General features: G+C 34.8%; 2 protein-coding genes and 1 long non-coding RNA gene across 3 annotated transcripts; 1 reads left to right on the forward strand and 2 right to left on the reverse strand.

Annotated features, from left to right (window-relative positions):
• The first annotated feature begins 603 nt into the window (after nucleotides 1-603).
• LOC145077824 (succinate dehydrogenase subunit 5, mitochondrial-like) lies at nucleotides 604-2423 on the forward strand. Its single transcript, XM_079023042.1, has 4 exons — nucleotides 604-982; nucleotides 1342-1655; nucleotides 1745-1930; nucleotides 2085-2423. The coding sequence occupies exons 1-4, from the start codon at nucleotides 832-834 to the stop codon at nucleotides 2139-2141; spliced, it is 708 nt and encodes a 235-aa protein (XP_078879168.1). The 5' UTR covers nucleotides 604-831; the 3' UTR covers nucleotides 2142-2423.
• A 485-nt stretch (nucleotides 2424-2908) lies between these two features.
• LOC145077990 (uncharacterized) lies at nucleotides 2909-4233 on the reverse strand. The gene is made up of 2 exons (XR_013693644.1): nucleotides 3888-4233; nucleotides 2909-3423 (listed from the first exon to the last, which is right to left on the reverse strand). It is a non-coding gene; the product is annotated as an uncharacterized LOC145077990 (long non-coding RNA).
• A 605-nt stretch (nucleotides 4234-4838) lies between these two features.
• Nucleotides 4839-6459, reverse strand: LOC145078101 (transcription termination factor MTERF6, chloroplastic/mitochondrial-like). The gene is made up of 3 exons (XM_079023043.1): nucleotides 6318-6459; nucleotides 6076-6193; nucleotides 4839-5957 (listed from the first exon to the last, which is right to left on the reverse strand). Exon 3 carries the CDS (start codon nucleotides 5950-5952, stop codon nucleotides 4957-4959), a length of 996 nt encoding a protein of 331 aa, XP_078879169.1. The 5' UTR covers nucleotides 5953-5957; nucleotides 6076-6193; nucleotides 6318-6459; the 3' UTR covers nucleotides 4839-4956.
• Between the last annotated feature and the right edge of the window lie 18849 nt (nucleotides 6460-25308).

A 25308-nucleotide genomic window follows, 5' to 3' on the forward strand; every position in this document is an offset into this window, starting at 1 on the left:
GGTGGGAAGGGTAGGATGGCTTTTTATTTTTTAATTATAAAAATATTAAAATAAATATAAAATTTTGAAAAATAAAAAATTATATACGTATTGTAGTATTTTTATGTTTGACAGTGACAAAATCCACATAAAGTATTTAATTTTGAACTTTCAATATAAGTTGAAACATTTTGGATTATATCCACAATTTTTGCAAACCATAAGAACCACTTGTAGATTACTCTCAGTCTAATGATCCAAATCTTGTTGTGTACAAAACCTCGTTAGGCTCCAAGATCCAAAACTTGTTATGATTCTTAAGCCTAAGAATTCTTAATGATATATAAAAAAAAATGACAAAAACGAGTTTTAAATGAAAAATAAAATGAAGAAAAAAAACTAAAAGCCGAGTTTATTTAAAGCAAATAAAAATATAATAAAAACTCGGCTTAGTTATGTTGTATGAACATGCGTAACATGTGATTATATCATCGAATCCGCATTGCATTCTATGAACAAGCGCCACATGCGATGATGTCAGATCTAATACTTGCATTTGACGTTATTGCTCTCGACATAATGGATGAACGAGAATTGTCCAGACATCTTCACCAAAATTGAAGTGCTCATCGGAATCGAACCCAACTAAAATAAATAAAGCTAACAAATATTATAGGGTTTAGTTTGATATATATTTTTCTAGTATGGGACTTAAATGTAAATTATCTTTGGAAATTGATTGTTAACATCCGAGTCCTTTTCATTTCATTTGCAAGAACAAAGACATTCCTGCATACCAAAAGGGCTCGAGAAGCGTTTTCCGATCCTTACTCTAAACACATCAACACAGCAATGGAGAAATTGGTGATGATGAGATCTCTCTACCGTTCGATCGCACGGAGATCTGTAGTTTTAGTCGCCCCCACCCCCGTGAACAGCAACAACCAATGCCTCCGCCGTGGAATCTGCTACCTTCAGCACCCTTCATCTTCACTGCCTTACAGTAACGTTCTTTTCCTTCGTTTTATTTGTTTCTATCTATCTATTGTTCTACCTCGAGAAGAATAATTTGAATTTGTTAATTTGCTATCTCATCACGACATCTTACGATTTTAGGGCTAATAATGTCTATCAGGAATTCAGGATTTTTTAAATACTATTTCCTTGAAGTATCCTCTCTACGTTTTAGTAGTTTGATTTAGAAACAATCGCGTATGAAGCATGATTCGTTAGATGAAGAAAGAAAACCTATTCACATTATGCCAATTGTTCATATTTCACATCAGATTTTCTCTGGTTTTGTTCTTCAATCGAGTTTCTGACATGGAAAGGGAAACTGATTCTGGTATTCTCTATGTATAGAAAGTCTTTCTCCATTTGCAATGGGAATTGGAAGCACACGATGCTTGACTGATGGTGGGTTGACACACTTACCAGACATTAAAGATGGTGATATCAAGGTTGCCTTCAAGGAGCTCATGGCTGTAAACTGGGCTGAACTTCCAGACAGTGTTGTCAACAAAGCAAATCGAGCATTATCTAAGAACACTGAAGACAAGGCTAGCCAAGAGGCATTAGCCAACCTTCTACGTGCTGCAGAGGCAGTTGATGAGTTTACTGGCTTCCTTGTGACTTTGAAAATGGAAATTGATGATAGTGTTGGACTGAGTGGCGAGGTAACATTAATTTCATGGAAGCTTTATATCAGTATATGTCTTTTTTTTTTTTATGAAATTTTGTCCGATTGGTAAAATTTATGTTGCAGGATGTGAAACCTTTATCAGGTGATGTTGCTGATGCTTTAACTGTAGCCTTTGAACGCTACTATGCATACTTGAACTCTTTTGGAGCAGATGAAGGGTATTTGCGGAAAAAGGTTGAAAATGAGCTGGGAATGAAACTTATTCATCTCAAAATGAGATGCAGTGGTCTTGGTGGTGATTGGGGAAGGGTATTGCATCTCTCTCTCTTTCTCACTTTCTCTTTAACAAAACATTATTGTAGTATTTGGTATGATGGAATAAGGGAAGGAATGGAATGGTTCATTCCCATTCCATTGGAAATGGACAAATGGTTATTGAAACTATGTTATTCTGTAATTGCAGGTGACAGTTCTGGGAACATCTGGACTTTCTGGTTCATATATCGAGCACAGAGCATAAAAAATCTGGTTCATAGCTCACCTTTTTATCCTTGCTATTGTTGTTTTCACAAATGCTGTTTTCGTTGGATTTTGTTATCTGCTCATCAACTAAATAATAATGGAGGATCCATTGTGTTAGAACTAGTTTTTCCTTTTTTTTTTTGTTGAACTTGTAGGTAGTGTTTGATATAATGCAATCGTGGAAAGAATGGAATGGTTAATTCCATTAGAATGAAAATCGATTGTTTTGTATGATGAAATGGAATGGTTGAAGGAATGTGTGTCATTTATTTTGCCCTTCCGATTCCATTCCCATGCTTATGGTTATTTTTCTCATAATCTTTTTTCTCCTTAAATGTCATTTATTCATACAAATTGTTGTATAAGAAAGATGGTTGTGTTATTAAAGTTTAGCATAAACTTGTACAATACTCACAAATGTATTACAAGTTTATTTTTTTTTCATGTCGAATTAAATCATATTTTATTTAGTTTGTTCATAATTTATTTCCCAATCCATTGCGATGTCTTATACTATTGACAAGTCTGATCCAAGAGAAGTTCTTAGGGCGCATTCATTGGTGATCACCTGATATGAAACACTCCAAAATAGAGTTGACACATGATTTAATCACATAATCTTCAACCTTGGGATAACCAGCTTTTTACTTAAACAAACTGATTTAGTGATTTACCAAAACCACAAGGGACAAATTTATCTTAAAATAGTTTTCTTGCATTTTATCTATATACAATTAGAAAAAAAAGGGAAAAAAAAAAACATAATGGGAAAAACTGGAGATTGAATATATTTGAGAATTTGAGAACATAACATATATGCAACTTGAGTAAAAAATTTCACTAAAACTACAAGAAACCAAAGGAAAATCAGGCGGGAGATTTTTGAAGGCGTTGAGCTGTGAGAGAAATAAGAGACTGAAGCTTAGCAACCACTGCAGGCTTAGTGGGTGGGCAGTTTGAAAGAGCCAAGTTCAAGGACTGAAAAGCCTCCTCAAGATCACCTGCAGCCAAATATGCGAGTCCTTCTTTATAAGCTTCATCTGCTCTTCGGACATCATATACAGAAGAGGAATTAGGGTTTTCATCATCAATTCTCTTCTTATCCTTCGAAAAAGGAACTGAAGAATTCAAAAGCTTCGTAGCCTTGGCATACTCTAGAGAAGAAATACCCGAATTGATTGCTGCCATTAGAGATTCGGGCTTTGAAGGTATCATCTTCACATTATCAAAGACACTCCAATGAGGAATTCGATCACCAGAACCCATCTTCGTTGTTTTTCCTAGATTGTTCATGGAAAGTTATTTAATGCTTCACAATTCACTAATTCATGGAGGACATTTATTAAATTAAATTAGGTTGGTACAACATAACGTCTTTACAGTTCGAATTACAGAAAAATCCGAGTTTTAGAGATAAGTTTGTGATCATAAACATCTTTGTTTAGGCTAAAATTAGTCTCAACATCTGTGTTTTGATTGCTTAATTTAGTAACCATCATATGTTTTCCTTATGCTAAATCAGTCATGTTCAATGTACCCATTCACAACATCTAAAAGTAGCATCTGCAATTGAGTTTGAATTATGTAATGTGGCGATCATAAGCGGTTGAAAATGATTTAAAACAACATTCATATAACGAAAATCTTCAGTTCGATTGCATAAACTAAGAATTCATATCGTCTCCCTCCAAATTGTATCACAAACAACATGTAAACCAATACAGAGTTCTCGAAAGGAACTTACTGGGAAATCAGACGTCAATTTTGGCAAAATCAAGCTCTACCATAGCACCAACAGTTACGCGTTCGGTGGTTAAAACTAAAATCTGCAAATTGAAGAAAATTAAGCCAATTGTAGCTCATACGATCGGTATAGCATGAGTATGTGGTGCCGATGGAGCTTGAAGATATTATAAAAATGGAGGAATGAAGCGAATCGAAGGGTGGCGGAGGCGGCGTGGCGAAGGGAAGAACCGTGTGTTCTGAACCACCCACTAAAAGTAAAAGGCAAAAGCTGTTGGGTTTTGTGTGAAGTTGCTTGAAGTTCCTGGTGCGACAATAACCGAATCAACTTTAATACTTGCTCTCGATAAACGATAATTATTAAAATAATAATCAAAAAAGCAAGAAGATAAGTCAAGGAATTTAAAAAACCCTTTTAGAAAACTAAAAAAATATCTAAAATAACCTTTAATCTAATAATCACATTTATTCAAAAAATATCCCATATTTGACATATATATTTTAAATACCACTTTTTTTTTTTTCAAGAATAGTAAATCCCAAACACGAATTAACGAGTTGTACATTTTATCTATCAAACTTAACTCCACGAGCGTAAAGTTGTGACAAAACACCATTGTTTTTCCAACAGCCTCAATTGCACACTCGCGAATAATGTCCCAAAAGCCATAAATTCCTACAAATGGTTGTCAATAGAAATATGCAAGCTGTTCATTAGATTTTATATAAACATGAACTCATCCGAAGATAATGTATGACATTGTGAACAGAAAATTTGTTATTGTTCTTCTGATTTAAACTCATTTCCTAATGAGAATATTCAGCTAAAGATTGAACAAGAATCCGAAACAGAATCCAACAGCTACTTTTTACTTTGTCTCGTAAAAAAAATAGGATTATTCATACACAATTTTTTTTTTTAAAATAGCTGAGAAAAGTTCATTTTCATGACTTTCTTTGTTAAGTAGTTAAAATTCTCATATATATAGCTCACGAGCTTAAAACAACTACATATTACAAAATCTTCAAAACAACTACAAATTACACAAAGAGAAGATGGAAGGAATAACTTAAACAATTTTCGCAACCAGATCAAATCTTGAAAGAAACTTCTTATGATTACAATCAAGCATTTCACTCAAACTGCAAGAAACGTTCTTCTGTTTCAAAAGCTTCTCACGTCTCTCAAGTCTCTTCTTCAAACCATGCTGAAAAAACTCGGGATAATCCACAGCTTCTTCAATTCCCCTATCCATCACCTCCACCAAAAACCTAATCCTCGGTTCCAATGAGTTCTTAACACTCTTAATCAAAATCGGTGGATATCTCCCCACTAAACCCGCTATCTGCCGCGAATCAAACCCACGGCTTTTCAAATAATCAAGATTCGGCTTCAAAATCTTATCCACATCTCTACACATAACTTCCGGGAAATTAATCGCTACCTTTTGTAGATCCGATTTCGTTAACCCTAACGAAAGTAAAAACTCGGTTGTGGGTCGTAATCGCTTCTCAACATTGTACCCCATAATCGATGGGTTTTTAACCAAGATTTTCCCAATCATTCCGTCTTTGGTCAAACCGATGTTTACAAGAAAGTCAACTACCCCCGAAAGCTTCGAATCGATGCTGTAGCTTATGATTCTAGGGTTATGGAGGATTAATTTACCGAGTTGAGTTCCTGACACACCGAGTGACTCGAAGAAACCGAGGAGTGGGCAAAGTTTTTCTTCGATGCTGTGGGTTAAAATGTGGGGGAATTTGGTTATGGCGGAAGGGACTTCTTCGGGTTTTGTTGAGAGAGTTGTGAGGCATTGGATCATTGGGATGAGTTTTTGGTTTAGATCGAGGGTCATGATTTTGGGACATTTTGTGATGATTGATGGAAGCTTTCGTTCTTGGATTCCGATGGATTTTAAGTAATCCCAGTTTTCAGATAGGTTTTGTTTTTGGACAGATTCGAGGCGTTTGCATTTTCTCAAGATTTCGTTAATGCCTTTGTCATCGAAACCTTTGTGCTTGAAGAACCATAAGATGTGGTTGTTGTGGCTGTTGCTGATGTCCATCTCACCTGAAATATTGGGAAAACAAAACACAATCAGATATATACAACATTGCACTTGAAAATCTAAACAACAAGAACCAATAGAAATAGTATAAGCATTAAGCAACTTAATACTCTCTACTACCTTAATTTTAAGAGAATTTTATGTTTCCACCACCAAAATACTTGAAGTCATCTAGCAAATCACAAATCCCGAGGCATAATCTTCAATTATGACATCATTTAAACTACTTTAGGATATGCTGCACAAAAAGGAACAAAATTGCTCATTCAAAATGGCTAAGAATTCATATTTACTTTTAATTCTACTAAATTTACGGAATAATTGTGTGGATTAACGAAAATATACAGATGAAACACACTTACCGGAGATGAGAGAGCCGCCAAAAATGGATATCTCCGGGAGCGGCACAACGTCGTTTCTAGAGTCTCCTTATCTACTCATCTTCCGCTGCTTTTCTACTTCTTTGGCTCTGCAGTGGTAAAGTGTTCTGTTTTATATCCTTGAGTAAGTTACAACTGTGGTCCTTTGTCTTTAGGTAGTCTTTTTAAATAAGGTCCAAAAATAATGTTTTTTAAGTTTTAATCCATATGGGAAGGTTTTATAACAAAATTTTCAATTTCAATCCATATTGGAAGGTTTTATAACAATTTTGGTGCCTGCCATGTATTAAATGAGTAAATGACGACCTTCCCCTTCATCAAATTTATCATTTTACATGTTGTTTGTTTTTTAAATGTAAAATGTATGTAGTCTGTCGATCATATCTACAAACATTTATAAAATAAGATATAGACCAAATGTTTGTAGTCTACAACAAGAAGATTGTTTGTTTTCTAACATCTAAATGTTGTTAAAATAAACTATTTTTTTAAACTTAAAAGACTTTTTCAACACTATAACTTAAATAATTTAAGTTTTACAACATTAAAATATAATTTATACAACAACAACAACAACAACAACAACAATTTTCATTTTAAAATTATTCATTACTATAATTCGAAACTGTTGGACATAAGGATAAGACCAGAAATTCAAACAAAAATATTCAACACGAAAGGTAATTCTAAACACAATCTTTTATTAATATATATCACAAATCATATATCATATTTGGTTTTACATGCGCTTATATATTGGGAGTATGTGAACTATCGTGACTATTCATTCACACCGGTTCGGAAGAGGCATGTTAACTGCCATTAGCTTCCATTAATTATCACCATTTACAGACTAACATAGTCCTAATAGTAATAACAATATCTAACTCTAGTTTAATATATGTTATCCTCCCCCCCCCCCCCCCCCCCCCGGCCCCCTAAACTAGACTTGAATAATACTCTAACTTAACTTTAAATCTTGAAGCCTTCAACCATCAATCCTTCATATCCGTCTATTCTTCAAAAATTGCTATGGATAGCATTGTCCACAACCACAATCAAATATGTTGGTGATTTTGTATCATCAGTGTGTATTTAAGTGTAATGGATTGACTTGTTGACCAAAAATCAATCTTGCTGAATATTAAACAAGTAAGGTAGATGCGCAGTGCACACTTGTTTAAGTTCATTCAAGATTCTAAGTAGACTGTCATTTAAGGGTGAAGTCTCTAAACGAACGAGGGTCCAGGGGCAACGCCCTTGGGAGCGGGGTCCAAGGGGCAAAGCCCCTGGCTGGGGTCGGAAATTTTTGTATGAGTTATATTGCTATATAAAAAAGCCTTAAAAATCTGAATTTTTTGTAAATGAACCAAATTTTTTAATTAATTTTGACCCTTATTAATGATCCGGTTTTAGTGACAGTTTATGACTGTTATAATCTGGTTTTGACAGTTGTAGTAGTTTTTGGACAAGAAAACTGTCTTGACAGTTTTCAGACAAATGGAGTACTTAATCATTTTGGTCATCATTTTTCCTAATACAACAACAATCACGAAAATCATAACTTCATATTCTCTGTTCTTTAAACTCTTTCGAGTCTTATCCGATTAAAGGTGGGGAGTACCACCCAAATACTTTAATCAGAAATTGTACACACGATTCTTAGAATTGCCAAGCCTTTTATTACCTCAAGTTTCTAACAAAGATTAAAGTATTTTGTTATCATGGCAAGTGGTGATTTTGTGAAGGATATGACAAGCAAGTTTGACAAATTGAACAAGTTTGAAGGGCAAGATTTTCGTAGATGGCAGAAGAAGATGCACTTTATCCTTACCACTCCGAAAACGGTGTATGTTCTGAGTACACCCATGCCAGTCTTACAAGAATTTGTTGAAGATGAACCTTTGGAGGCAAGAAGAAGGAGATCAAAGTGGGAAAATGATGATTACATATGTCGTGGTCATGTTCTCAATGGTATATCTGACTCTCTTTTTGATATCTATCAAAATTTCGAATATGCAAAAGAACTGTGGGATTCTCTTGAATCCAAATACATGGCTGAAGATGCTTCTAGCAAGAAGTTTCTTGTTAGTAACTCTATGGATTACAAGATGATTGACTCCAAGCCTTTTATGGAACAATTTCATGAAATGTTAAGGATTCTGGGACAGTTTGCTCAACACAATCTGAAATGGATGAAGCCATTTCTGTGGTTGTGATCATTAACAAACTGCCCCTTTTTGGAAAGATTTTAAACATAATCTGAAACATAACAAAGGGGAATTAACTTTGACTCAACTTGGAAGTCATTTACGGATTGAAGAGTCCTTAAGGACTCAATAACTTGATAACAATCCTAAAGGAAAGAACCAAGTTGGTTCCTCTTCTATGAACAATCCTAAAGGAAGGAGAAAGTTTAAAGAATCTCAAGAAGTCTAATGGAAAAAGAAAGTTTAAAGGAAAGGATGACAAGTCTTCCAATAAGAAGGCTAAGTTGGTTTGTTGGAATTGTAACAAACCAGATGACTTCAAGAAAGATTTTCATCTTCGCAAAGTAAATAAGGTTGGTGTTGGACCAAGTGGATCCAAGGATCCAGAAAAGCAACAAGTTCAGATTTCTGTTTCCGCACAGAATTGTAAATATGTTCAGAATTATATTTCGGTGATTTCTGAAGCATTTTATGTGCAGGATGATGATGTTTCATGGTGTGTTGATTCGGGAGCAACAAGCCATTTATGTAAAGATATTTGTTGGTTCAAGGAATGCCAACCAATTGAAGATGGATATGTGGTGAAAATAGGAAATGTTGCAACTGAACCAATCAAGGGTTTAGGATATGTTTTACTTTACTTTACTTATGGAAAGAGTTTATGTCTTAACAATGTTTTATATGTACCGGGGATTCGAAAGAATCTTGTGTCTGAAATTGTTTTAGATAATTGTGGTTACAAACAAGTATTAGAAAGTGACAAGTATATCTTGTCAAGACATGGTTCTTTTATGTGATATTGATATGTATGCAATGAACTGATTAGACTTAATATTAATTATCCTTTTATTGATAATTCTATTTGCATGGCTTCTACTAGTACTAGCAATAATTTTAATAAATATGAATTATGACATGCTAGACTAGGACACATTCATTACAAGAGATTAGAAGACATGTCTAAAATGAGTTTAATTCCTGCTTTTGATTTGCAAAATAATGAAAAATGTAAAACATGCATGTTAACTAAAATTACAAGACAACATTTCAAAGATGTTGTTAGGGAAAGCAATGTGTTGGAACTTATACATAGTGATTTATGTGATTTCCATGCAACACCTTCCCTTGGAAACAAAAAGTATGTTGTTACTTTTATTGATGATGCATCTAGATATTGCTATGTCTATTTTCTACATTCTAAGGATGAAGCACTTGATAAATTTAAAATTTATAAACAATAAGTTGAGCTTCATAAAAATGAATTAAAAAAAGTCTTGCATACTAATAGAGGTGGTGAGTATTATGATCCAATTTGTTTTGAATCAACTGGATAATACATCAAACCACAGCTCCTTATACACCTCCATAAAATGGTGTAGCTGAAAGGAAGAATATGACTTTAAAAGAAACGGTTAATTCCATGTTGTCCTATTCTGGATTAAGTGAAGGGTTTTGGGGTGAGGCAATGTTAACTGCATGTAACATCTCGAACAAAAATCCAAATAAAAGGAGTAAGAATACTCCTTATGAACTTTGGTGTAAAAAGGTACCAAATTTGAGTTGTCTTAAAGTTTGGGGTTGTAGAGCGGTTGTAAGGCTCACTGAAACCAAAAGGAAAACATTGGGTGAAAGAGGTGTAGATTGTATCTTTATTGGATATGTTGAGCATTCCAAAGCTTATAGATTCTATGTTTTAGAATCTAATGACTATGTGTCTGTAAACACTGTTATAGAGGCAAAAGATGCTCTATTTGATGAAGAAAGATTTACATCTATACCTAGACCAAGGGACATGATTCAACAATTTTTTAGCAAGAACACAACTCAAGCCGAAGATACTTATGGTGGTACAAGTTCTATGTATGAACTTAAAAAGAGTACTAGAGCTAGAAAAGCTAAATCTTTTGGATCAGATTTTCAACTATATTTAGTTCAAGGAACAAGGGATATGATTGTGACTCAACATCAATATTGTTTTACTATTAAGGAGGATCCAAAGACTTTCAGTGAAACTATGGCTTCTAGGGATGTTCATTTTTGGAAAGAGGCAATTCAAGATGAGATTGATTCTATCATGCATAACAATACTTGGGTATTGTTTGATTTACCTCCTGGTTGCAAGGCATTAGGATGTAAATGGATCCTCAAAAGAAAAATGAAGGTGGATGGCACAATTGATAAGTATAAAGCCAGATTGGTTATCCAAGGCTTTAGACAAAAAGAAGGCATTGATTTCTTTGATATTATGCTCTTGTTGCCAGACTTTCTACTATACAACTATACATAATCTTGTGATTCCTCAAATTGATGTGAAAAGTGCATTCTTGAATGGTGACTTGGATGAGGAAATATACATGAAACAACCTGAAGGGTTTGTGATTCCTGGAAAAGAACACAAAGTGTGCAAGTTAAAGAAATCATTATATGGTTTGAAACAAGCACCAAAACAATGACATCAAAAGTTTGGTGATGTTGTCTTGTCTAATGGTTTTGCATTAAACCAAGATGACAAGTGTGTATATAGAAAATTTGATACTTCTGGTAAAGGAGTCATGATTTATTTATATGTGGATGATATGTTGATTTTTGGTACTTAGAAGAAATTTATAAAACCAAGAAATTCGTATCATCTAGTTTTGAAATGAAAGACATGGGGGAGGATGAGGTAATTCTTGGTATAAGAATTAAACAAGGAAACAATGGGATTTCAATTTCTCATTCTCATTACATTGAGATGATATTGGAAAAGTTTAATTTGAGAATTGTTCTCCTGTTAGGACTCCTATATATCCTAGCCTTAAGCTTCTACCTAATGTATGTCTAATGTATGCCATGACTAGTACTAGGCCTGATATAGCATATGTTGTGGGAAGGCTTAGTAGATATTCTCGTAATCCTAGTACACATCATTGGCAAGCTGTGAGTAGAGTATTCAAGTACTTGAAAGGACCATGAATTATGGTTTAACTTATAGTGGCTATCCTTCTGTTTTGGAAGGTTATTCAGATGCCAGCAGGATTAAAAACTTAGAGGATCACGCCACTACTAGTGGTTGGGTGTTTCTTCTTGGAGGAGGTGCCATTTCTTGGGCATCTAAGAAACATACTTGTATTACTAACTCAACCATGGAATCTGAGTTTGTTGCATTGTATTTTGCTGGTAAAGAAGTTGAGTGGATAAGGAATTTGATTTATGAAATTCCAGTATGGCCCAAACCAATATCTACCATTTATATCAGATGTGATAGTGTTGCAACCTTGGCTAAGACTTATAGTCAAGTGTACAATGGAAAGTCTAGACATTTAGGTGTTAGACATAGCATGATTCGTGAGCTCATGATGACGGGTGTGATATATGTGAGGTTTATAAGAGCTCATTTGAATTTAGCCGATCTTCTAACCAAAGGGTTAGGAAGAGATCTTGTACACAAGGAGGTTGTAGGGATGGTGTAACATCCAAAAATTTCCAACCAATTTAAACTTTTCATAAACAATCCATGTTCCATTAGTTATTACAAAAAGGTTCCCAAATATTATATTATCAGAGTATCCCAGAAACAACATCATAAAAATGAGGAGCGGTACGATCACGCCTTTGCCTTTCCACGATCTCGTGATGTACCTGAAACAATAACTGAAAACTGTAAGCCCGAAAGCTTAGTGAGTTACCCCCAAATACCCATACTATGGGTGCAGTCAACCATCGAGTTGGAATACCCCTGACCCTCAACCATCGGGTTGGAATTCCAATATACTACGAGTCCAATCATCCTCGGGATGGAATACTCTCGACCCACAACCATCGGGTTGGAATGCCCACACTCCTTCACTTACAATAACTACTATGGGTCCAATCATCCATCAGGATGGAATACCCTAGGCCCTTAACCATCGGGTTGGAATGCCCACCTACTATGAGTCCAATCATCCTACAGGGATGGAATACTCCTAGACCACAACCATCGGGTTGGAATGCCCACCTACTATGAGTCCAATCATCCTACCGGGATGGAAGACTCCTGGCCCACAACCATCGGGTTGGAAAGCCCACATACTAACAAACATGTGCACCTATCGGATAGCCATATAACAGTTTATAGAGACAACATACTAGGGCCCTATCATCCTCGGGATGGAATACCCTCCACTACCAATCAACCAAGTGCACATATAACAGGTAATCTCCTACCAACATACAGACAGTTAGACCTAACTATAGGCCACTAAGCATAACCACATCCAATCTACCAGGATACTGATCTATCATGTCACAAATGTAACTATCTCAAATACAAATCAAAGGGTCGACCTTGGTGCCTTATACCCTTGAGTATAGTGAGGATAACTCACCTTGCAAATGTTGAACTGAAGAGATGAGATCAAAACTCCCGATCACCGCCACGAACACCACCGCCTAAAACTTCATTGAAACCATAACCATCAGAGCCCAAATTACAAAAATACCCCTTTGAAGTCAAACTGGTCAACTCTTGGTGAAAGTCATAGTCCTGGTCAAAGTCAACCTTCCCGGTTGACCCTGCTCGCTGAGTCATCCTAGTGATTTGCCGAGTTTATGAACTCAGAACCCCACAATTCGCGACTGGACTCGCCGAGTCACCCCATGACTCGTCGAGTCCTTCAATCCGAGTCCTAGCCTGTCCAACTAACTGAGTCACCACTCAACTCATTGATTTGCATCATAAGCAGCTAGGTTAGGGTTTGCGACCCAACTCGTCGAGTCCAAGAACAGACTCGCCGAGTCTACTTAAGTCATCCATATTCAGACGATTTTAGACCATCTCACTGCTTCCAACTCATAGATCTGGAGTCCTAGGGCTAGTTTCACACGTAAAGTTTCCAACTTTACGTGCATGCAAGGCAATATAGGTTCAAAACAAGCTAAAAAGAAGGTTCAAGACAAGAATACTCTTATACATGCACAAAGGCTGATACTTTAGGCCTCGATGGATCAAGATAAGTCTGGATCTAAAGTTGCAACCCTAGATCTAGTCCTAAACCCGAAATGGATCTGAAACATGCTAAATAGCCCCAAATCATCATACAAGAATAGATCTAGAAGGAAAGAGCTCAAAGCAACGACTTGTTACCTACAGAATGTGCCCAAGATGAATTAGATTCTGGATCTACACGAATTCCTTGATTCTAGCCTCTTGATCTTCAAGCTTCCTTCTCTATATTCCTCCTCCAAAGCTCAAATCTCTTCAACAATGGAAGCTCACACAATTTTATGGTTTACTGAATCTCAAGGGTAACAAGGAGGCCGAGGGGAGGACATAAGGTCCTTTAAATAGGGTACAAACTCTAAGATTTAGAGTTTTCTCTTCCCAGCACTGACTCGTCGAGTCCAGCCGCCGACTCGGCGTGTCAGGTCACGTATCACGTGCCCAAAACACGTTCCGACTCGATGAGTTAAAGCTCTAACTCGCCGAGTCTACTTTTCCATTTACACTTTACACCCATGAACTCTTTCTTCTGAACTTGGGATGTTACAGATGGGGTTACAGTCCACTTAAAATCTTTTATATTGAGATACCCATTTCCCATCTAATGTAATATTAGATGCTGAATTCAATTTGGAAAGCTTGGTATTTGAATATTGGAACACATTATTATCATCATCCCAAGGTATGTGTTCAGTACTGCAAGTGAAGGAGGTCAAATTTATATTCTTAATAGTTCTTTTGAAAAATTGCATTTGCAGGTACAAGAATAAAAGGACTACCTATATAAGCATGAAGTTTAGCTGCTTCAAGAAGTTAGGACTTGGATTTGATATGCTTATTGAAGGATGGGACACAAGCTAGTAAAATATAGTGTCAAGTTAGAACTTACGAGAATATAAACTGTTGTGTGTATTATTTTCATGTATTCACTATGAATAGAAAGGGTTAAATCCTTAGTGACACCCTGATATTCGAATATTTGGATCGAATAATATACTAATGTGAAATTCAATCTTCACAGCATTTCATTTTATGCATCAGTTTGTTCTTGCTATGTTTTGTTTTAAGTTAATCAAGATTACACTTAAATGAGGGAGGTTTGTTGGTGATTTTGTATCATCAATGTGTATTTATGTGTAATGGATTGACTTGTTGACGAAAAATCAATCTTGATGAATATTAAACAAGTAAGGAAGGTGCGGAGTGCACACTTGTTTAAGTTCATTCAAGATTCTAAGTAGACTGTCATTTAGGGGCGAAGCCCCTAAACGAACGGGGGTCCGGGGGCAGCGCCCCTGGGAGCAGGGTTCAAGGGGCGGCAGCCCCTGGCTGGGGTCGAAAATTTTTTATATGAGTTATATTGCTATATAAAAAATGCCATAGAAATTTGAATTTTTTATAAATGAACCCAATTTTTTACTTAATTTTGATCCTTATTAATGATCCGGTTTTAGTGACAGTTTATGACTGTTATAAATTGGTTTTGATAGTTGGAGTAGTTTTTGGACAAACAAAACTGCCTTGACAGTTTTAGACATGTAACGACCCAATTTTCAAAAGAAAATTTTCATTTTCGACTAATCAAATTACATTCCCATAAACCACAAAATCTAGTTACGATTGTTTTTAAAACTCATATCAATTACAACTTTATTTCAAAACGTCAGAGTGTCCTATAAAATATCCGAGAGAGTACACGTCGCGCCATCAAGACTTGCCATTGCCCTTGGGCTCAAAAGTACCTGAAACAAAACCACAAACTATAAGCTAATGCTTAGTGAGTTTCCCAGAGCATACCCCACACATAATCCACATATACACATACCAGATCATCTATACAAGGTACATATACCCCATAAGCCATGCATATAACATATAGGGATGTCGTGGGCTCGTCCCCAGGGTCTTACTCCAGGATGTCATTAGCTCCCCACATGGTCTTACACCTAAGTGTCATGGGTTCTCCCATGGTCTTTAATAGGAATGTCATGGGCTCTCCGCATGGTCTTACATCATGTTGCCATGGGCTCTCCACATTAATCTTAGTCGGAATTCCATGGGCTCTCAACATGGTCTTACATCCAAGTACCATGGGCTCTCCCATGGTCTTCCATACAAGCATACAACTAGCATACAATCCTAGCATGTAACCAGCTACCATGTCTCATAATATACTTCAACTAGAGTATCACATAATATATATGGTCCGGACTTGGTGCCTTCAACCCATTGGTATGGTGAGGAGACTCACCTCTCATGAATGTTGAACTCACAAGCTAGAATCATATATATCCCACGTGTTGCTCCAACTCAACTGCCTATAAGCATCATAATATAGATTTATCATAATCCCAAAATTACCCTCAAAGTCAACCCTGATCAACCTTGGTCAAGGTCAAGGTCAACAGTTAAAGTCAACAATCCATGTTGACCTCAACTCGTCGAGTGCATCTTAATGACTCGTCGAGTTCCTACCGAGTCTCTAGCCAACTTGTCGAGTTCACTTAATATCCAGAGGGCGGGGAAACCCAACCCGACTCATCGAGTTTCTAGGGCAACTCGTCGATTCCCCCTTCCCGTTTTCTTGTTGTGGTGATACACCGAATACAGGAACTCTAGGGCTTAGATCTGAAGCCCTTAGGTGTCTAGAAGGATAAAGTTTCCAACTTTAACCTCTAAAACCATTCCAAATGATCTAAGGCCCTTATCAAAGGTTGGAAAGCTCCAAAGCTTTTCCATATGGTCTAAAACTCTAGGGATCTGAAATCCCTCCTTCCCAGGAGACTTTCAAGTCCTCAAAACGTTCCAAAGATGGAGGCTTTATGGACATGCATGTCCCTAGGTCAAAATGGTCAAAAAGAAGGAAATATGCCCTAAAACCCTTGGATGGTGTCCTTGCTCGACTAAAGGCCAGATCTAGCCCACCTTGGGACCATTTCCCCACGTAGATTCATAAAGGTGCAAACTTTATGAACCCCATGCATGCAATCAACAAGAAGGATAGGAAATGAAGAGCAAAATCAAGATCTGGCCATATTCTATGATAAAAATCGAGTCTTGAAGACTTACAACAGTCCACAAGATGGTCAAGCTCAAGGATGAGTGCTTGGTTTGCTGGATCTTCTCATTATCTCCTTCTTCTTAAGCTTCAAAAGCCACTCTAGCTCACAAAATGGAAGAGAATGGGGATTAGGGTCAGCATAGACGTTCTTAGGGTTTGGAGGATGATGAGAGTTCAACCTCAAGGCTATTAAGGAGATTATATAGGGTGCAAACCCTAAAATTAGGGTTTTATCTTTACAGCGCCTACTCGTCGAGTCGGCCTTCCAGCCCGTCGAGTAGGGTGTAGATCCCGCGTCCTTGAAATTCCTTCAACTTAACGAGTTAGACTCCCAACTCACCGAGTCCACACAACAAAACTCTAGATCTTAAGTAAATTAAGTAATACCTAGAACAGGTGTTACAAGACAAATGAAGTACTTAATCCTTTTGGTCATCATTTTTACTGGTACAACAACAATCACGAAAATCAGAACTTCATATTCTCTATTCTTAAAACTCTTCCGATTCTTATCCGATTAAAGGTTGGGAATACCACCCAAATACTTTAATCTGAAAGTGTACACACGATTCTCAAATTTTACAAGCCTTTTATTACCCCAAATTTCTAACAAAATCATCATTTGTAGTCAAAATTTTCCACATATAATCTATTATGAGCTCATAAATCTCAAAAGTCATAAACATTGTTTCAATAGCCTTAAACCCATACTTATTCATAAACTTAGCATTAATACTACCATATTCTTACATTTTCTTGCAATTCTTTAATGCATGCCCATATTTACGACAATAGTAGCATTGAATTTCAGATATGGGCCTTGCTTGTACTCTTCCTTTAGAGGAGCCAACATCATTGTCATTAGAACTTTCACTTGATTGAACCCGAGAGTGAAATGTATGTTCCATTGAATATGTATCACAAATTTCTCATTTGAAGTTCATGAGATCGGAGTGTTCCCAATAGGTTGTCTAAGGATAATTGGACAAGTTGTTAGACTCTTCTATTGTAGCAACGATATATTCAAATTTCTTTGTAAGGCTTCGATGAAGAATATTGTCAAGGTAGATAAGATATCATTTATTCATGTAGTTTATGCTTTATTGCATTATAGAAAAAGATTGGTAAGAGTTGTTTTGTTATATGATTGTAGATATAGGCAAGAAAAGGAGGCGAAAAAGTTGCATAGCGACATCAAAGAAGAGAAGGAGGCTGTTACCATATAGTCCAAGTGAGGATCCTGCAAGAAGACTAGAACAAATGGCATCACTAGCCACAACATTGACAGCTACAGAAGCTGAGTTCAGTAATGAGCTCACATATATTCATGGCATGGCTCCTAGGTCAGCTAATCGTCCTGCTTATGAGAAAGAGGGGATGCAGGTTTTATCAAGAGAAGACATTGAGGCCTTGAATGTGTGCAAGAGCATGATGAGGAGAGGGGAATGCCCTCCACTTATGGTTGCTTTTTATCCTGTAGAAGGGTAAGTGGGTTTTTGTGCCTAAACCTTTGGTATTCTTGATATTAAATTATTAACATATATATATATATATATATATATATATATATATATATATATATATATATATATATGTTATTGTTGCAGATTCACCGTAGAAGCTGATAAATGTATCAAAGACTGGACAATAATCATTGAATATGTTGGAGATTTTGATTACTTACAGAGCCGGGAAAATGATGATGGAATCACGAATTCCAATTCCGTTGGAATGGAATGACGAATTCCAATTCTGTTGGAATCACAGAAGTTGATGCTTGAAGAACGGACCACAAAATTGAAACGGACCATATTATTCTTTTAGAATGTATTAGTGGTTGTTAGATTTTGATGTATTCTTTCCGGTTTTGATTGTTTTTTAGTTTTATTCTTTAACAATAAATGTAATTATTAACAATTTTTACCCGTATTCTATAAGAAATAATATATTTTTTTGTTTTTATTCTTCTAGTGATTGTTCAAGAATTTGTTATTCTACAAAAAGTTTTTAAATTTATGATCAAGAAATAGGTTCAAGAATATTTTTATTATTTATGGTTCAAGAATATTTTTAATTTTGAATATACTCATAAACATATTCTGTCAGAATGTCCGAATTAAAATAATTATAATTCTTAAAATCAGATTTTTAAAATTAATAGAATCTATGATCCCTTAAAAAATGCAATTTTCCTTTATTAAGTCTATATTAATTGACTGAATTACCCTTATAATTAATTAAGATGATATTTTTCAATTATATTTAATTCAATAATATATATTAATCACTTTCTTAAAATATGTAAATTTGATTGGCTCACATTTATGCATACAATAACACAATAGATACTATAAACAAAATAACCTAAGCCTATATATATATATATATATATATATATATATATATATATATATATATATATATATTATAACATTATAGGATTGAAATCTCTATGTACTCACCAAGTTTTCCAACCTGATCCACTCAATTTTTTTTGTATCACATGTAGCGGTACTAAGATAATGCATAATGAGATATTTAAAGAAATGTAGATTGTTAAGGCTTGTTTATTCTTATGTTTTGTATAAATTATGACATCCCAATATTTTTATAAATTAATGAAATACATTTCTTCAGAAATACTTTGATGGGACAAATTTCGCATTTATAAATAAACTATGTTTTAAATAAGAATAAATAAAAAGTTTTAAAATAGTCGTGAAATTTAGGGATTTCACATCTTACATAGGCCAAGGAATCCCCTAGTTGTGTAGTTATATCATTGTTCAAAATGATTCATCAGGTAAAATGATTATTCTAAATGATCATGGATTAGGATTTGTGAGAATCAATTGGGCTGGATATGTAGGGGTGTAGTGTTTTATAGATATCTTCGTTGGATTATATATCTATATTGCTTCATAACAATTGGTTTTGCAAGGTTAATACATATGGTTTATTATCATTAAAATATTATGGAATTGAAAACTTTATATGTCTCACAAGGTTTTCCTAAACTTAACCGATGTAAACTATATGCATCACAAGTAACAAGACGAAAGCTACTGGAACTTGATTAGTATGTTGAATGATTAAGAGAGAACATGCAATAGTATTCGGGACTGGTAGGTCTTTACATTGTAACTTATGTTGTGTATTGATTATGACATCCTTAGGCTTTTTGTATTTTGAAACAACATCCGTACTCAAGATATTTTAATACAAATTGACAGTTTTTGCAAAATATTTTAATATACTTGGATTTCCACAAACAAAGATAGCATGCCTTAGAAAGCGTAAAGAAAAGTTTTTTTTTTCTTTTTTGTTTTGGAAAATAGGGAATGTCACACCATCTTACTATAATTTTATTATATTCTTTTTTTTTTCTTTCATATGATATTATTTTATTATAATGTTATTACAATTTTTAATGTTCAATAAATGGTATTATTTTATCCTAATCTTACTATATTTTATAAATCTGATGTAAAATATTCTTTATTTGAAAACAATTTTTTTTATCATTTTTGGATCAAAATTCTAATCTTACGGTACAACAAAACTACAATAGCAATAATAGCATATTATGTGAGACACAGAGAATACAATAAGATTGTGATATGATATTACTCCTTATATTTTTATGTTAAAGAAAATATCAGGACTTTATCGTTAATGACCTCAAAATAGAGGGACGTTTATGATTACTCGTTAAAGTCCAAAAGTATTGAATAAAGCTTTGATTTAATCGTTGATGAGCCCATAATATACATACTTTGCTGAATATTCCCCATAATTGATCAAAATCATTTGGTCCAGACTGTATCAAAACATTTCTCTCATGAAATTTCAATCCACATTTGGAGTGAAAGGGATATCATACCTAAATACACTTTCACCAAATTGAAACTCTCTTGATTCTTTCCTCCGCTATGACTTCTAGGAAAGTAGTGTAATAAACTTGGGATTTTTTTTCATTCGTACATGTAGAAGTTTCTCTAACAAAGAAGATAACAGGTGTCATCAAACTTGTATATGACAACATTCAACAACTCATAGATCCCCTAAAAGTGTGAAGAAACATAAAATATGGTTCAATCTTACCTACATAGGCATAAAATACTTTGAGTAAAGAAGACGGTAAGAAGGGTAAAGAATAAACATGTAAAGAAGATGGTGAATAAAAGAGTGAAATAAAAACGTGCGGTAAGAAAACAAAAATATAGGTGCTAAGGGTAGAACCCCAACTCCATTATCGAGGAAAGACAAAAAAAAATTGTTAGGCTAAGCACTCCTAACAATTTAAAAACAACATAGGACATTAATACAATTAACAAAAGATCATTGTTCATCGATTCATAGTTGTTGGTAAATGATATTTTGTACAAGTGGTACAACATAAAGTTCGAAACTCCTAAATAAATGAGAATTATTATTAATTTTAAGGGAAAATGATACATAAGCCGTTGTAGTTGCATGAAATTCATCCATGATAGTTTTTTTCTAGTCCATAAATCTTTTTTTTTTCATTATAATCACTTTTTTAGGTTTCTAGGTCATTAACTTGCTATCATGGATCAACTTGCTACTTGTGGATGATGAAGATTCTCACATTGATTGGCTTCTAGGTCATCAACTATTATCATGGATCACTTGCCTATTTATTGATGATGTGGATGTGGATAAACGAGCTACTTGTGGATGATGACGACTGTACGTTGGTTGGTTTATAGGTCATCAACTGTTACCATGGATCACTTTTGAACTCTAGACTTAAAGGGAAATGATCAAGGGTAAGATGCATAACCAGCACACCAAAGTGTATTTTTGGCTATATATTTAATATTCTTAACGTTTAATATGTTTGTAAAATTTATGAACATTTGATTAATTCTTTCCTCCATAATTTCCCTTTATGGTTTTAAGGAACTTGGCAGTCACCGTTGAGCGGCACAATGATTTTATATTTCACGAATCTTGTATCAAATTCATTTATTTATCTTTCTATCTCTCTCTCTCTCTCTCTCTCTCTCTCTCTCTCTCTCTCTCTCTCTCTCTCTCTCTCTCTCTCTCTCTCTCTCTCTCTCTCTCTCTCTCTCTCTCTTTATCTATCTCTCAGTGTGTTGTTTTCAAGGACTTGACTGTCATCGCTAGTGAATCTCCGACAGAGAAATGGTTGTATATTTTATGAATCTCGGATCAATTCCCTCTTCCATAACTTCCGCCTTCATAGTTTTTAGGGACTATGATTGTATATTCCGTTAATCTTGGATCAATCCCTTCCTTTGTAGCTTTACCTCCATTGTTTTTAGGGACTTAATTGTCACCTTCGGTGATCTACAACAAAATGGTTGTATAGTTCGTGATTCTTGGATTAATTTCTTCCTCCTTAAATCACCCTATATGGGTTTCAAGGACTTTACAGTTACCGCCTATGATCGGTAGCGAAATGGTTGTATATTATGTGAATATTGGATGAATTCCTTCCTTCGTAACTTGCCTTTTTTTGCTTTTGGGGACTTAACCATCATTATCGGTTATTTTTGGCAGCAAAATGGTTTGGTCTTCGATTTTAGGAAACGGGTAAAGAAGATTAGGACTAAAGATTAAAAATAACGTAGTTATACATTTCTTACAGGAAAAGAGATGTGAAAACTGAAAGTGAATGGTAGGGATTTGAGGAAGGATGGAAGGTTTTTAATACTATATCATTTATGAAGTTGGCTCAACCAATTTACTATATGTACAACAAACATTGAGTTTGCAGAGTTGAGATTTAAATCCTCTGCATGGCCAAAGTTGATTTTAGGCCACATAAGTTCTTTTAATAGTATATTTGGTTATGATGCTAAGTAGGCCTGAGCATCAAGGCCATATAACTACCTGCAGAATCGGTCAAGAATCGGCAATTTTAGGACCGATATAGGTTTACAATTTCAATATCAGTTTTCTTATCTAAGTTCGGTGGGTTTATATTGTAGGTTATGAAAGAAAGAAGAGAAGAAAAAAGAGGGAACAAGAAAGGAGTTGGAGGATGATCACAGAGGAAATGGAGAGGGAAGCCAAAGTCAATTGGGGCGGTGGTAGGGTCTATATAGTTTAATATATAAACTAGTCAAATAAATAATAAAAATTATTAGTAAGGATAAATTTGTCATTTTAATTTGATCGGGGACAAAATCCAAACAAAACCAAACCACATCGACCATCAAAGTCCAAAAAATTAGTTATGACAAAAGTTGCATATAAGGGGCAAATAATCGTGTAATATTGGTCTTGTTGCTTGGATTTATCAAGGAGATGATACATAATGAACTGAGTCGGTTTGGTGCAATCAAGTGGGAAGAATGTGAAATTAATCATTGGTGATGCGTTGCTTCTTATTGGATTTCGTTTCTAAGTAGTGAAAAATTGAATTATCATCGTTTTGTTTGGAGGTAATAATAGTTCCCTTGGAACACGAGTCTCCAAATTTTGATCAACGTGTTGGTTTTAATTAATTGAAGATGGTTTTTTGGAAGAGACCAAAGCCTCGGCAAACACGATTAATTGAAGATGTTTGGTTGTAAAGTAGATGAAAATAGATAAATTTAGCAATGCTAAACGATGCCCAAATCAGTAAGAATACTCATCCTGAAAGACGAATGGATTGCGCTTGGGAAGGAGAAGTTGAGAAACTTTTGGGAAACCATTAGTTGTACACGTGACAAGACCTTATAAAGGAAGTGATCAAAGTGCTCCATATCTGGAATGGCGTGCAGAACTCATGCCTAGACGGGACGGGGCCTACCTTGGAATGAGATTTTTGTCAAGGTAAGCACATAAAAAATAATATACTAACACATAAAAAAAACACTTCAACCCTAAACAAAAATTATGGATCTAGGAAAAAAATCAGTATATAAAAAATTATTACAACCACATAAAATAATAAACTCCCAAGCCAACCCTCCAATAACATTCACACTCCCCAAAGATTAATGACATTTTTCTACATATCAATAATAATAATAATAATAATAAAGAAAAAATCAAAAGTTTGTATATGATTATGGCACTTTGACAACATAACCCTGGACTCTTTTTATATACATCAAGCCTATTTCATATTTTTACACTATACCAATGTGGGAAAAATTCATTCTCTTTACAATAGGGAATAAATTTTTGACTATCTCCACTAGGGATGAGCATATGACCCGTTGGACCGGACCGGACCGGAAAAAAACCGGGACCGGACCCGGACCGGACCAGATATACATATTAATGGGCCGGTTTTCGGGTTTTGTTTTTACCACTAATCGGGTTTCGGGTTTGGACCGGACCGTACCCGGAATACGGGATTTAACCCGGACCGGACCGGAATTTTTTTTCTCCTTAGAATATATAGATAATGATATTGAATTATTAGTTAATGTTATATATAACATTATGTATAAAACTTGATGTTTTTATTTTAAGGTTGTTTATAAATCTTGATCAACGTATGTTCCTATCACTTTACAAGAAAGAATGTATCTAGCACGCTATTTTTTGTTCAAACATGCAAAAAAAAAAATTAAAAACATGCAAAATTTTTTTTATAAAAACATGCAGTTTTTTATAAATAATGTTGTTTTTTGTTGTTTTTTACACAAAAAAGCTGTTAAAATGCAGTTTTTTATTAGCAATGTTGTTTCTTTTTTGTTAAAACATGCATTTTTTTTATAAAAAGTGTAGTTTTTATGCTAAATAGTGTAATTTTTATTTGTTCCAAATGTTAATAAGGTTTGTATTTTTTTTGTAGACACCTCATTTGCACGTGATCTAAGTAAAGTCCCGCATTGTACCAATTTCAAAGTCTAGTTCGGTCCAAAACCCGAAACCCGGTTTAGTACCCGAGACCGGACCGGACCGAACCCAAACCCGATACATCCAAAAACGGTCCGGTTTTCGGGTAAGAAAATTCACGATTTTCGGTCTTCGGGTTTTCGGTCTTCGGACCGGTCTGATCCGGGTTTGGCCCGTTGCTCATCCCTAATCTCCACCTTCAATAAAATACAAGAAAACTATAACCACATCAAAAAGAATACTACTGAAAACGAAGAATCATACTTTTCAAGCCATAAACTATTATACTTTTATCATAAAAGAATATCACCACTTAAAATAACTTATCTTAAGAATTTATATCATTTAGCCACTTAAAGCAACTCATTTTAAGAATTTTACATCATTTAGCACGTATCAAAAATTTGCTGGAAAATATATAATACAACTTTCTCGTTCGGCGTATCCCAAACTTCATCAATCATCAACATGAAATATCATCGTTCATGCACATCAAAACCATAACTTATGATGAAATATGGTTGCTACCATCTAGTCTTTTTTCTTGTACCTTATGAAGTATAGTACTACGTTCTAGTTTTTTTTTTCTCGGACAAAAGTTTGCCAATTAATATTTTCTACCTTCTAGTCTCTTTCCCTCTCTGTGCCTTGTAAAACCCAAACTAATAAGCTCATCCCTTACTTGAATCATTCCACTAAGTTTCTATACATCAAACCTTAGGAAAATTTCTTGAACTTAGACATCGTATCCCTATCTCAAATATTCCTTACAAAACAAACAACAAAAAAATTATTCCTAATATGGATTATCATAAACAGTTGCAAACACAAAACATACTATGGTCCTCTAAAACCAAGAAACCCGATAATATAATATGACCAACATAAATTTGTTTTTGATGTTAAAGT

This window comes from Lactuca serriola, chromosome 1 (genome assembly GCF_051521515.1).
Source record: "Lactuca serriola cultivar US96UC23 chromosome 1, Lser_US96UC23_V15, whole genome shotgun sequence".
In the NCBI taxonomy this organism is placed as follows: domain Eukaryota; kingdom Viridiplantae; phylum Streptophyta; class Magnoliopsida; order Asterales; family Asteraceae; genus Lactuca; species Lactuca serriola.

Excerpts from the sequence above, each read along its gene's own strand:
- LOC145077824 (XM_079023042.1), top strand. The coding sequence starts at position 832 with ATGGAGAAATTGGTGATGATGAGATCTCTCTACCGTTCGATCGCACGG. Across the intron at positions 1,656-1,744 it reads GTGTTGGACTGAGTGGCGAG|GATGTGAAACCTTTATCAGG; the intron begins GTAACATTAATT and ends TTTATGTTGCAG. Across the intron at positions 1,931-2,084 it reads TTGGTGGTGATTGGGGAAGG|GTGACAGTTCTGGGAACATC; the intron begins GTATTGCATCTC and ends CTGTAATTGCAG.
- LOC145078101 (XM_079023043.1), bottom strand. The coding sequence starts at position 5,952 with ATGGACATCAGCAACAGCCACAACAACCACATCTTATGGTTCTTCAAG.